At 44.2% G+C, this 12803-nt stretch overlaps 1 protein-coding gene across 4 annotated transcripts in view; it reads left to right on the top strand.

Annotated features, from left to right (window-relative positions):
* Positions 1-12390, top strand: part of LOC134404405 (complement factor H-related protein 3-like) — a 37089-nt gene extending 24699 nt beyond the window's left edge. The window contains exons 8-9 of one of the 4 annotated variants that reach the window (XM_063135102.1): positions 8758-8949; positions 9992-12390. In XM_063135102.1, the coding sequence (XP_062991172.1) occupies positions 8758-8949; positions 9992-10002 (203 nt within the window). In that variant the 3' untranslated portion in view covers positions 10003-12390. Of the gene's footprint in view, positions 1-5463; positions 5909-8757; positions 8950-9991 lie in introns of those variants that run through there. The other 3 variants (XM_063135117.1, XM_063135110.1, XM_063135094.1) reach the window with 3 other exon arrangements.
* The last annotated feature ends 413 nt before the right edge of the window (positions 12391-12803 follow it).

Raw genomic sequence — 12803 nt, 5'->3', positions numbered from 1 at the left:
AGGGGGATAACTGTGTTGTTTTTGAAGCTATCTTTCTGAAAATTCTTGTGCTTAGAGAGTCATGGATGGGGGTTATTTTGAGCCTACTCTCAGTTCTCTGCGAGGTGCGGTTCGCGTGCTAGAATTTTTTAAAAAGTAGGGTAAAGGCGGGAAAAAGGTTACCTGTTTCGATTGCTGAGGGGCAGAGTCAACTCCCGGTCATGATCACATGATCCCAAAGTTGGAGGAGGGGATAGGCAAAACGGGTAACTTGGGATTCTGGGAACTTCTCTTTCTTAGTCTGAACGGACTTTTCCCAGTGTTTTTTAACACAGTAGCCCCACCAAATGCACAAACACAACCTGAAATCATATACTAAGCCAATAATAAGAGAGAACTGCTACCCACCCTAACTTTGGGGAACAACTGAAAAGATGTGGTGCAAGGGGATGAGCTCCCCTAGGGCATGCCATGTGGACGTGCCCTCACTCTCTCCTGTACTTGGAGGGCCATCAGAGCCCTCCAAAGAGAGTAAACCGGTGGAGCAATGCCTATCATGAGTTGAAGTGAGAGCTTTACTCCTTAGTAGAGCTCTCATGGTGGAGCAATGGCTTTCATGAGTTGAACTGACAGCGTTGCTTCTTAAAAGACTGGTTCTTAGACAGGACCAGTTAAATTGGCCGATGATTCCCCCTCCCCTGGGCATGTCCCCCTATTGCTGGTAAAAGACAGATATAGCCTTTTTAAAAAAGTTCTTCTTGTTGTTTATTCAGCAACACTGCTGCTTTTAATTCCATCCCTCCTTCATTTATTTATTTATTTATTTATTTATTTATTCCATTTTATATGCATTACTGGCTTATCCTTGGCTCACTTCCTTATGCCCCCAGAAATGTCTGCTGCCTGCCTGCCTTCCCTCCCTCCTCCCCTGCCCGCCTCGCAGGGAGGTTGTGTGTGTCTGGCTTTGACTCAGGGGAGAAGTCCTTCCTGCGCTCACTTGGAGTTTTGGAAGTTCCAAATCCATTTTTCAAGTGTGGAAGAAGATTCATATTAGGTTGATGATCTCTACTCCCCAATTCATGGCATGTTGGGATTTCCTTTGAAATGGCCCCATTGAGCTGTCTGCAGGTTTAAATCCCGCCAAAAATCAGGGGATGATGGGATTGCCTTGTACCTTGGCATGATTGTGGGTCTAGATGGCATCTGTGAGTGTGCCCACTTCCCTTTTTTTTATCTGTCCAAATGTCAGAGAACAGTCCATGTTTGCAAATGGGGTGCCCCATTGAGATGTCTGCAGGTTTAAGCCCTGCCAAAAAACAGGGGATGATGGGACTGCCTTGAGTTTGGGCGTGCGTGTGTATCCCTGGATAAGCTATCATGGTGGCGAGTTTGAGGTTTTTAACGTGCACATTGACAGAGCTATCGAAAGGGGTGTGAATGGGGTGTTGGATTTTTATAAATTCCCCAAAAATCATTGGATGATGGGATTGCTTTGAGTCTTGGCGTGTGTGTGTATACCTCCATGAGGTGTCATGGTGCCAAACTTGAGGTTTCTAACTTTCACAGAAAAAAAGTTGTATACTTTTTTAGCTTAATGCAAGCCTATGGGGGGGGGGAAACGGAGCTCCGATCCGGATCCGGAGCTCCGCAGTGGAGCGGAGCGGACATGGGCGGAGCAGGGGCAGAGCGAAGCGGCCCAATCCGTAAATTGCGGATCTGGAAGAGAAGCGGAGCGGGGGGGTCCGTGCACACCCCTAATAAATATATATGCAACTACCGACTCTTAAAATAATTTATGATCAGGCTCTAGCATAGGAAAGCATATCACATTTGTCAAACAGTAAAGAAATAAAAATACAAGCATGCTTTTTGTTTATTTGTTAATGCTGCAGTGTGACCATCTCCTTTTATTAAAAATGTAAAAGCGGCCCTCAGTCCAAATTTTCACCTCTGGTCCTGTGTTTCATCTCCTGGAGTTGGGTACATCAAGCAAGTTCCTTAACCTCTCTTAGAAAAAAGTGTGATCTGAGTTAGGGTGGCCAGGTGTCCTGTGTTCAAAGGGCTTCCAGAGAACCACCCTCTATTTGGAGGTGTGCTCTGTTTCCAGGGCTGTCATGTCCAAATCCGGTTTAAAGATAAATAACCATAAGAACTGTTGCCCACTAACTGTTAGCACCTGAACAGCAGATTAAACAGGCAGGCACAAAGGCCTACATGAGAGCAGAAGAACAAGAGCCATTCTGGATCAGACCAAACTGCCTGTTGGAACCCACAAGCATGACATGCACCCTTCCATGTGTGTTCCTCAGCAACTGGTATAAAGAGTCATACAGCCTCTGATACTGAAAGTGGCATATAGCCATCAGGATTAGTGGCCATTGTCCCCAAAGTAGCTGCCACATGGGTACCATTGTTGTTATATGCTGATGACTTTGTCTTATTGTCTCAATCAAGACTGGGTGCTTGTCTTGACGAGGGGGTTGCCCCAGGGTGGATCCGGAGTGGCGGCAGGTCATTTATATGATGCAGCCGCTATCCCGAACCCATCCAGGGGCAAACCCCCAAAGCTCCACTGAAAAAAAGTCAGGCACTTACCTTGATTTTTTTTGCTCAGGAGGCATGCCACAGCCGATGGCGACCCCTGATTGGTTGGCATCGGCTGACAGGGAAGGGGGGAGACCACCTCTCCACCCCGGGGTTTTGATTTTTTAAAATCTGTACATAAACAAAGGGGGGGGGAATAGGCTGCGCTGCCCTCCACACCCCAAGGGGCTTGGGTGGCACTGGTCTGAGGGAGGAGAATCTGTTCTGGGCATCCCTCTCTTCCTCCCCCTCCAGCTCCTCACCCCAGTTTTTTATTTTTTATTTTTTGCATGTACAGATAAATGACGGGGGGGGGAAGGCTGCCCCCCCCCCAGTGACCACACTGTACACAGGGGCTTGGGCAGGAGGTCTGAGGGAGGAGACCTGGTACTGGGGGTGGGTCGGGAAGGAACAGGGTGTCCAGAGGGGGAGGAGGGGGAGGAAGAGAGGGTCGCACGGAGCCCAAACCGGCTCTCCTCCCTCTGACCTCCCTCTGGCTACCCTGTTCCTCTCCCCACCCCCATTTTTTTAATTTTATTTTTTAATCTGTAGATGCAAAGGTTCACATCTACAGGTTAAAAAATAAAAAAGGGGGTTTGAGGAGATGAACGTGGCAGCCAGAGGGAGGTCAGAGGGAGGAGAGCTGGCTGCCCCATTTCTCCCCCCTCCCGGCACCGGTGGCAAATCTGCATTTATTTATTATTTATTTATTACATTTCAATACTGCCCAATAGCCGGAGCTCTCTGGGCAGTTCACAAAAATTAAAAACATTCAAAGTATAAAATAACAGTATAAAACCAGATAATAAAATACAATATAAAAGCTCAACCAGATAAAAACAGCAGCAATGCAAAATTACAAATTTAAAACACCAAGTTAAAATTTATTAATAGACTGTTAAAATGCTGGGAGAATAAAAAGGTCTTCACCTGGCGTCTAAAAGCATATAATGTAGGTGCCAAGCGAACCTCCTTAGGGAGCTCATTCTACAGCCGTTTTTTGTTTATTGAATTATAATAAAGTGTCTTGGTATTTATTTTGATCATATTTTAAAATGGAGCCTTCAAAGATCTTCTGCACCCTTAGTGGCATGAAATAGCCTAGCAGCTCTCTCCAAAGATTCCACTTTTCAAAGGGTGTTTGCTGAAATTAATATGGCTTTCCTGATACTGTATTTCATGGAAAGTTTGTAACACAGCTCTTATTTGGGGCAGCCATTTGACTACATGGTATAAATAATGAGGTTGAAAGATTTCAGTCAATTAGTACATGTCAATTTTATGCAAACCACAGTCCTCTTTTTCAGCGATCTGTTTCTTTTTTTCTGCTAGTTCATAAGTGGCCACTCAAATCTGAGTCCTCATAAGAGTGGGGAAATGGTTGAAGTGTGGTTCTTCTGCACTATATAGATGCTAATGGATCATGTGTGCTTGGTAGTTTTGCCCTATCTGGACACGCTGTTTCTCAGCACTGACTTCACCCTCTTCAGGCATTCTGCTCATCCTGCCACTACTTTGCTCCCGTCACCAAAATAAAACTCCGATAGTAGTTTGTGTATGTCATCTGCTGGATTGTGTTTCAAGACATTGCTTGTGCTGCTGCTGGTGGTGGTGGTAGTGGGGTCTGTCAAAAGTCTAGTTTTCATTTTTTTATTATTTACAAAAGTACGTGCACAAAATCTTTAAGCTGTGTCAGTTTTAATACAGCACCTTTAGTAAGGATCAGCTTATAATCACCATAATATGCTTTGATGAATGCTGTAATATTGTTACTGTTGTGGCTCAAACATTATGAAAACCCTTCTTATGGTCCAACACGCCTTTATTGATAGAAAGGAATTCACATTGCAATGGAGAGAAGATGCACCTCTGCCGAGGAGCACCCTTCTCTGAGGTTTGCTGGGTCTGCCAGCTGTTTTATTAGCAATTTCTGGTCATGTAAGCATAAAACAATTGAGCATGTGCAAAGAACGCCTGCTAACTCAGTAGGAGAGTTAGCCGACCATTAGTTCCTGTATTTTCTGTGATTAAACTATGGGCCTTGCTAGACTATGCCGGATAAGCCGGCAGGGAGGCGGGGCGACGGCGCGCTAACTTTAGCGTGCGCCACGCTGCCTCCTAGAAGCACGACGCGCAGGGACTCTGGAAGCCCTGCAGCGTCGGCCATTTTTTTAATTTAAAGGGGACATGTGCGCCCCGAAGCTGCCGGACAAGGTAAGTGCCTCTTTTAAAAAATTAAGACCCCCGCTCCTGATCTCCCCCTGCCATCCCGATGCCTCCCTGCCTACTCTTTCCCCGCCCACCCACCATCTCCCTGATGCCCGTGTCACCCTCCCTCCCTCTCCCCAATGGCCGTGGTGCCCTCCCTCCCTCTCCCTGATGCCCATGCCTCCCGCCCTCCCTGTCCCCGATGCCCGTGGTGCCCGGCCTTCTCCCCCCCTCTCCTGCCGGGTCTGGCCTTCCCCCCCCCCATGATCCCCCCCGGCCCGATGAGCACAGCGCTCGTATGAGCGCTGTGCCCAGTCCGTGGCTTTCCCCAGCTACTCGCGAGTAAGCGAGTAGCCGCAAAAAGCCACTGACCCTGCTAGACGTTTTGCCACAGGATAATCCTCAGGCCAGGGCTGCGGAAAAGGCGTGCCATAAGCGAATTCGCATATGGAGCGTTAAGGGAGGTCTCAGCGTGGCCTGACCCCAGATTCCCCTGTGCGTCATCTGGACACACAGCAGGGAAACCAGGCCTCACAGCACGCTAAGACCTCGTCTAGCAAGGCCCTAACTTCCTGCTATTAAGACAATGCCCAATGTCTGACCTTTCCATCCTGATTGATCAGATTGATCAAAAATGGCTTCTCTCATGTCAAAATATGCTTATGGCCATCACATTACTCTTCTTGCCCTTAGAAATATGTCGAGATGATGTACAAGTGCCACATGGTCGGCTCCATGGTTCCTATTGGGTTAGAGACTACAGAGAAGGTCAAGACCTTTCATATACATGCGACCAGAGATTCTCCCCTGCAGATCCGCAAGCAAGGGCCAGGTGCACAAAAGATGGCTGGTCACCCAATCCACTTTGTGTCCCTGAAGGTAAGCTTTTTGAAATGTTCTCTAACCTGATAATACACAATCTGGGAAGCTAGATGTTGCCTTTCCTAGTCTGCTGTAAACAGCAGGTAAATTGCTTCTTCTTCTTTTTTTTTTTTTGGAGTGGTGGCATCTCTCAGGTAAAGGAGGATTTAAAGGAGTTTTTATATACAAGTGAAAACTCATGATGATTTATAACGAGGCATTGCAGAGGAGGCACCTGCAGCACCCACCACCTCTATGACATCCTCTTTGCATGAGAACACAATGCTCCGTTCAGACAACACATTTCTCAATGGTGGTTTTAGAACTCCACGGTGGAGTTGTTACACACCACTGTTGAGAAATGTGTCGTCTGGTGGGAAAACTCCACCACATAGTTGAGGTGTTTTTTTTTTAAAAAAAAACCCACTCCACCCTGAATATCCATGCTTCGGTGACATCTAGATGACCGCCCCCTGGGCACAAGTTCAGTTATAGAATAACTGGACTGGCATTGCTGTTAACTTCAGAGTAATCAATCATATGTGTGTGTTAATAGCAAAGCAACTCTTCTCACCATAAGCGTCTATAGCTAAGGTTACCTTGTATTGATAAACAAGGCACAACTTGGCATTTCTTTGGCACATATAACGATGTTCTTCACCCAGGTGCACTTATTATTTGGATGAAGAGGCTGGGATCTTTAAGCTCTAACCAAATTCCAGATACGTTATCAAGCTACATAGATAAGACATTTGCTGTTCTCATGAGATCACTGTAACTGTGCTTTGACTCGTCTTTCCCATAACACAAAGGAATGTTGCTGACTGGTATGGAAGCAAATAACAGTTTGCTTGCTTAGAAGCAGAAGCAGCCATTCACCCAGAAGCCTTTGCAAGCAGCCATGGTTTGCAAGCCACCAGGACATACAAAAGTTAAAAATGCAATATAAAACCAGCTATATTAAATACCAGGGGAAGCCTGGGTAAAAAGATATGTCTTCAGAAGGCATTTAAAAGTTGTTATGTTTTCTATCTCCTGAACAACACGAAGGGAGGGGTTTCCACAGGGTGGGTGCTGCTACAGAGAAGGCCCACTGCTGAGCTTCTTCATGGCAGCATTCCATTCATCTCCAAATGGCCAGTGAGGCCTCCTCCGAGTTGAATCAGCTTACAGAGATATGTGTGAGCACTACAGTAACTGAAAGCAGAACAGGTGTCAACTAATAGATAATTTTAGGTCTAGCTATGGCCTTGGTCTTTCGACATTCATAAAGTTTGAAGAAGACATCGCCCAATGCCAAAGTGCACGTATGGTTGGGTGAATCACTGGCAGCAATTTTATGTGTGTTTGTGTTGTGCTTGGTGGGGAAAGAGGAGCTGAACTGCTTTCCCAATGAGCTGTGCAATGTCAAGGTTTGAGGAGGGAATCCATAGAGAGTATCTGGAAAGCTCTACTACTGTACATTTTCTCCTGGGTAATAAAGGAATAGAGGGTGATGATTTATTATGCAAGACCTGGCCGAAAGCATAAAGCATGAAGCCCTTATTTGTTTGCATCATCTCCCCATTTAGATAGAACCTGTGGACACCCACCTAGAGTTGCCAATGCTGACATTGTGGATGGTACAGCAAACGTCTATCCGCCTGGTCACCAGGGGGTATTCCACACGTCGTACTGAGGCCGCTTCTATGCGACCCCAGTGCGACCCGAAAACGATTGTGTAACTTGCCTTCTTTTATTCTATTGTAGAATAATGTATGTCTAGAAATGCATGAATTTGGTGTTTATGTCATGATTGTGATGTCAGATGGGATTATTTTACATGGTATTGGATTATTAAAATATTCATTCCTGAGTTTTTAGGGAGCCAGAAGCTGCCCTTCCATGAGGCCAAGTGAGGCAGCTGCCACGAAAGGGATTATCCTGTGGCAAAATGAATGAGAGCTGTGCGTCAAAATGATGTACAGTTGTCATTCATCAAAATGAATGACAGCTGTGCAAGAGCTCTTCCACATCATCGCAGCAACTGAACGGTCATTCCATGGATTTCCTCCACCTCAGTCAGTCATTCCGGCAGTGAGATGAGTGCAGGAAGAGGTTCCCAATGTTCATATTCTGGCTATAAAGAGATCTTCCTAAATATTGTACTATGTGTATAAAAAATAATTCATTTTATTGAGATACGTGACCCCGTTCTGGAGCCCATATTCTCCTTCTTACTGCTTCATGACTGAAACCACAAGTAAAAGGGCACTGACATCAGCATTTTGTCCAATAGCCAACTCAAGTGTTGATCCCCATCTATTTAGAAGCTAATTCAACATATCCAGAAATAAAGGAGTGTTTTCTCTCTGCTTGGAGAACTATATATTTGTAAATTAAAAGAAATTTTAAAAACCACATGGCCCGACGTGTGCCCGTGAGGTCCCAGGACTAACTGAATGATGATTGTAGATGAACTTTTGTGTGTGCTTGTATGTGTGTGTGTGTGTGTGTGTGTGTGTGTAGAGAGAGAGAGAGAGAAAGAGAGAGAGAAACTGACTGAAGTAGGAAGAGATGGCAACTTACAGCCTGTAGGCCACGTGTACATCCCTCCCCCCTCGTGCCTATGAAATGTGCTACTGAAACTCGGTAAGGCAGCAGAAAACCTACATTTTCCTTTACAATAAGATTCACACTCTCTGCCTGCCTTGTTTTAAAAGAAAACAGCATCTTCGTTTCCTGCCCTGTGCTGCCAAATTTCAGCAGCAGATTTGGGGGTGTGGCAGTAGCAGAGGAGTAAAGCCCCATTGGTTTCCGTGTGGAAGGGGGAATTGGCCCCCAGACCCCTGGAAATTGCCCTGGGTTTAAAGAAACCTGAGTTGGGCAGACTGAGTGTGTGAATTAAGTCTATGGTTGTGACATGGAATGTTAAGGTATCAGTTGAGAAGAGAGAGAAAATCGGTAATGATGAGTTGCAAAGAGTAGACATTGACCTGCTCAAATCTTTAACAGCTTTAGTTTATTGCATCATAAGCTTTCCATACCCAACTGATACAGTCTTTTTGTTGAATGAACTCCTCTAAATATCTAAGATAATGAACTCCTCTAAATATCTAAGATAAATGACTTGTGCCTTTCCTGCAGTTCCTTGTACAGCAACTGAAGAAGATATGAGACGTAACAATATACGGCTAAAGTGGAAAAGAAATGAAAAAGTGTATACAGAATCTGGAGATGAAATAGAATTTAGCTGTGTAAGCGGTTATCGGAGTGATCCAACCTTCCAAGCTCCATTCAGAGCACAATGTAGAGATGGCAAGTTGGAATATCCAAGATGTACGTATAGTGTTAAGCCACACACATATGCTTAGATTTTTTTTAACCCTTAGGAAGTCATGTGCATCAAAAAGAGGTATGGCTGTCTTTGAGATTATATGGTCTGTGTCCATATCCAGCTATGGCTCAAGCAGACTCAGTGGTAGAGCAAATTATGGGGGCAATCCAAAAGGGAGGCAACAATAAAGCAACTGACGATGCACAAGGATTTCAGGCTGGGATCAGAGTAAGATAGGAGTGGTCAAGATCCAAGCAAAGCGCAAAGTTTAGCGGTCCGATACTATACATAGTCGAGAAACAGAGTCAAGCAGGAGTCCAGGGGTCTGTAGCACTGAAGGTCATTCACAAGGCTATGTCTGGAAAATAAGGTAGAAGACACCGCAGCTGATAGAAAAATGTTGTCCCAGTACTGAACTCCCCTCCTCCTACAGAGGATAGACTACTATTGATTTCTGCTGAGGGCTCAGGCTCCCCCAGATCTCCAGACATAGATGGCACCTTGGTCTTGTCTGTTTCTGGTATCTGTAGCTCCTTCTCAGAGGAGGATTCCTCCATCGGGACATAACAGTAAGAGTCATGAATATTCTCAGAACCGGCACATACCTTAAACTGAAGCCTGAAACTTGGGACCCATTTTTCAATTTGTTGCCAGATATGTTCAGGGTTTTCCCCCCCCAAACCCCCCCCAATCCCCACTTTCTGTGTCTTTTCTCTTCCTTTCTCCATTCCTCACTTTCTCCTAGGGGAGAAACAGTCACCCTTGTTTCCTTTTGTCCCCTTTGTTTTTCTTCTTTTTTAAAAAGTCGTAATCTGAATTATTTATTGTTCCTCAGTGACAGAATAATCTGCATCTCTTGGATCACTTTAATAACATGAGACATGTAGCTTAACAAGCTGAGATATCGAGATATTTCTAATAATCATCTAGTACTGTTTTTTGTATGGAACCAGTTTAATATCAAAAATGTGTCAAAGATAAAAGTTAGTGACACAAGCTATGCATGTAACCTTATTTCATCCTTGTTTACTTTGCATTTCTCAGGTATAAGATGAATGGGATTAAGCATGCGGCAGACATTTTTAACCAGCATATGGTCTTCAATAATCATTGATCACTTATTTTTTAATATTATCAAATCAAGCTGGGTTTTTGCAAGTATATTTTTCACACTTGATATGCAGCTGACCACAATGGATCATGGATGTAAGATGGAAAACCTGCTTCATGGAAGCCACGCCTCCAGTGTCTGTCATGGGTAAAGATATAAAATGGCTACAGATCCAGCCCACTTACATTAAAATTCAGTGGGGGGTTTTAATAAAAAAAATTACAAATATGACATTGTAGAAAGGAATAAAAATATGGTGGGATAAAGTATGCAAGTCATTTGCATATACTTGTCTGAATATACATTTGAACTTTCCTTGAAAATGATCAGCCCTAATTATACAATAAATATACATCCTGATGGTTTATAAGCTACGCACAATAGCTTGTTTTGAAAATAGCCCACTGTGCCACAATTGGGTTCTCACACAATCGAACAAACAAGCTATGCAGCGGAGTTTATTTATCCTGCTCTTCACCCCCTCCCTCTGTGGTCCTCCTTCCTGGGTGGGCAGGTATCCCAGCTTCCTTTGCAGTGGAAACCATATCCTCCCATCCCTTGTACTGCTGTTATGCCACCTGCCTATCTCTGATTGGCCTGCTTTGCCCTAGAAGTGTCTTCTTCTGTCTCATGTCTCTGCAAGCAGCCCACTGTTCTCAATGTGGTGTCGGTCCTTAGCTGCTTCCCTGCACCTCCTCCTGCCCACCCAACCCACTTCACCCCGGTTCTCAAGGCCTTGCCCCCTGCTCCCACTGCCACCCTGCTCCCTAAGCTGGATTTCTGAGCCTTTTCCTTATCTCTGCCCATGTGCACCCAAAGGGGGGGGTCTAACCTTTTGAACGTTTTCAGGAATGGTGCAAAGTTAAATATGTGGGGTATCCTCATGGGTAGGCCCCACAAGCATATTGCACAACTTCACTTTCTCATGGAAAAGTATACTAAAAAACACACATTTGCTCCCCTTTCTGCTCCTACCCCCTCTTCCCCTTCCCTTCTCCCCTCCCCACTTCTTATTCTTATTCTGAAAGTTCAAGCCTCTCCCCACTCACCACCAGCAAACAGACAACACAGAATAAAAGGAAATTGTTTATTAGCATATAAAACAGGTTATTTGGCTTGCTTAAAACTTGGTTTGTTTAAGACTGCTTTGAAATTATGAAGGCCTTAGCTAGACCTAAGGTTTATTTTGGGATCATCCCGGGGTCGTCCCTGCCTGCTCCAGGGATATCCTGTGTGTCATTTACACGAACAGGGATGACCCCGGGATAAACCTTAGGTCTAGCTAAGGCCTAAGGCACTCGGCTCTCAAAATTGGGTGTGTACGTGTGTGTGTTTCTAAATCCTTAAAAGTTTGCAGGAATGGAAAGAAGTTTCATACAAAGTTTTCCCTTCTGGGAACTTAGCACGAGGGTTTCACCATAGGTGAAACTGTTAGGAACCACATGGGTGAAAGCAACTTTCCAACTTTACAGAGTGCATCACCAAAGGTCCGGGGAGGAGACAGGCAGCAGAGCAATCTGTTGCTTAGCAGATCTTGGGAGCAGAGATTGTTCAAGATTAACAGAGTGGCAGCAGCATTTTTGGCCACTGTTGCTGAGCGGCTCTGTAGTCAATATCTGTAACCCACGCTGGTTAACCCATTGATGACATGCTAACCCACCATAGGTAAAATAACTCTTATTGCAGACCATGGGTTCTCAGTTTGGCTTATTTTTGAGAAATAACCCACCATGTGTTAGAAAACAGTTCAGAGGTGACATGCTAACCATGAGTTAAAAAAATCATCATGAATTAAATAAACCATAGTGGGGTAATGTGTTGTCCGAACCCAACTAATGACTGTGCATAATGGATTATTATTATTATTTTGTGTTCATTTAAAAAATGAAATAAAAAGACTTATTTGCAAACATTAAGTTCTTTATTCATGTGTAATTTGAAAAACCCTGCAATATATTTTTAAACGTTTCGGCTGCAACTGTACATACTTACCAGGGAATAAGCTCCAGTGAACACTGGCAGGCTTGCTTCTGAGTTAATGCCCAGGATTGCGCTGTTAATATTTCTTTATCATATTCTCATAGAAGCTTTATCATATTCTCATAGAACCGACAAATTTTGTTTAGATTACCTTTTGTCAGGCATGAATGTCCAAGTTACTGTGAAAGTGGCCAGATTTTGTGCTGCAGCCATCTCACGCCGTAAAGAGGTGAGACAATAATAATATATGCATGTTCTACATCTGTAATATAATGTAATGTGTTAAATTGTATGGTGTTTGATTGGAGTGCTGGTTGTTATACCATAATAAACTTATTCATTCATTCATTCATTCATTCATTCATTCATTCATTCATTCATTCATATTCTCATAGAAGTGATTTGATCCCTTTGCATATCAACAGCCAACACATCAATATATGTGGCTGCCACATAAATATATGGGTTACTAGAGTTTGAGAGCAAACATCTGTGACTTATGTTATTAAGTGGCAGCATTCAAAAAAACCCAACAGTTTCAAAATATTAAGGCAACTACAAATCGCATGTGCCCCTGAACACAAGTAAATGACAAATTCTGCCTATTGCATAGCAGTGCATTCTTTTTAAAGGCATATCTTCCTGAGACTGGGCAACAGGGTATGAGAGTGAGGCCTTAGCTAGACGTACCTGATGTTCTGGGGGAGAGGAGGGGAGACCTCACATTATGAATAACGCGAGATCTCGCCCTCGTTTACATGTAAG

The sequence above is a fragment of the Elgaria multicarinata genome, chromosome 1, assembly GCF_023053635.1.
Source record: "Elgaria multicarinata webbii isolate HBS135686 ecotype San Diego chromosome 1, rElgMul1.1.pri, whole genome shotgun sequence".
In the NCBI taxonomy this organism is placed as follows: Eukaryota; Metazoa; Chordata; class Lepidosauria; order Squamata; family Anguidae; genus Elgaria; species Elgaria multicarinata.
Note: the sequence above shows the minus strand (reverse complement) of the source record. Positions and strands in the feature narration are given on the sequence as shown.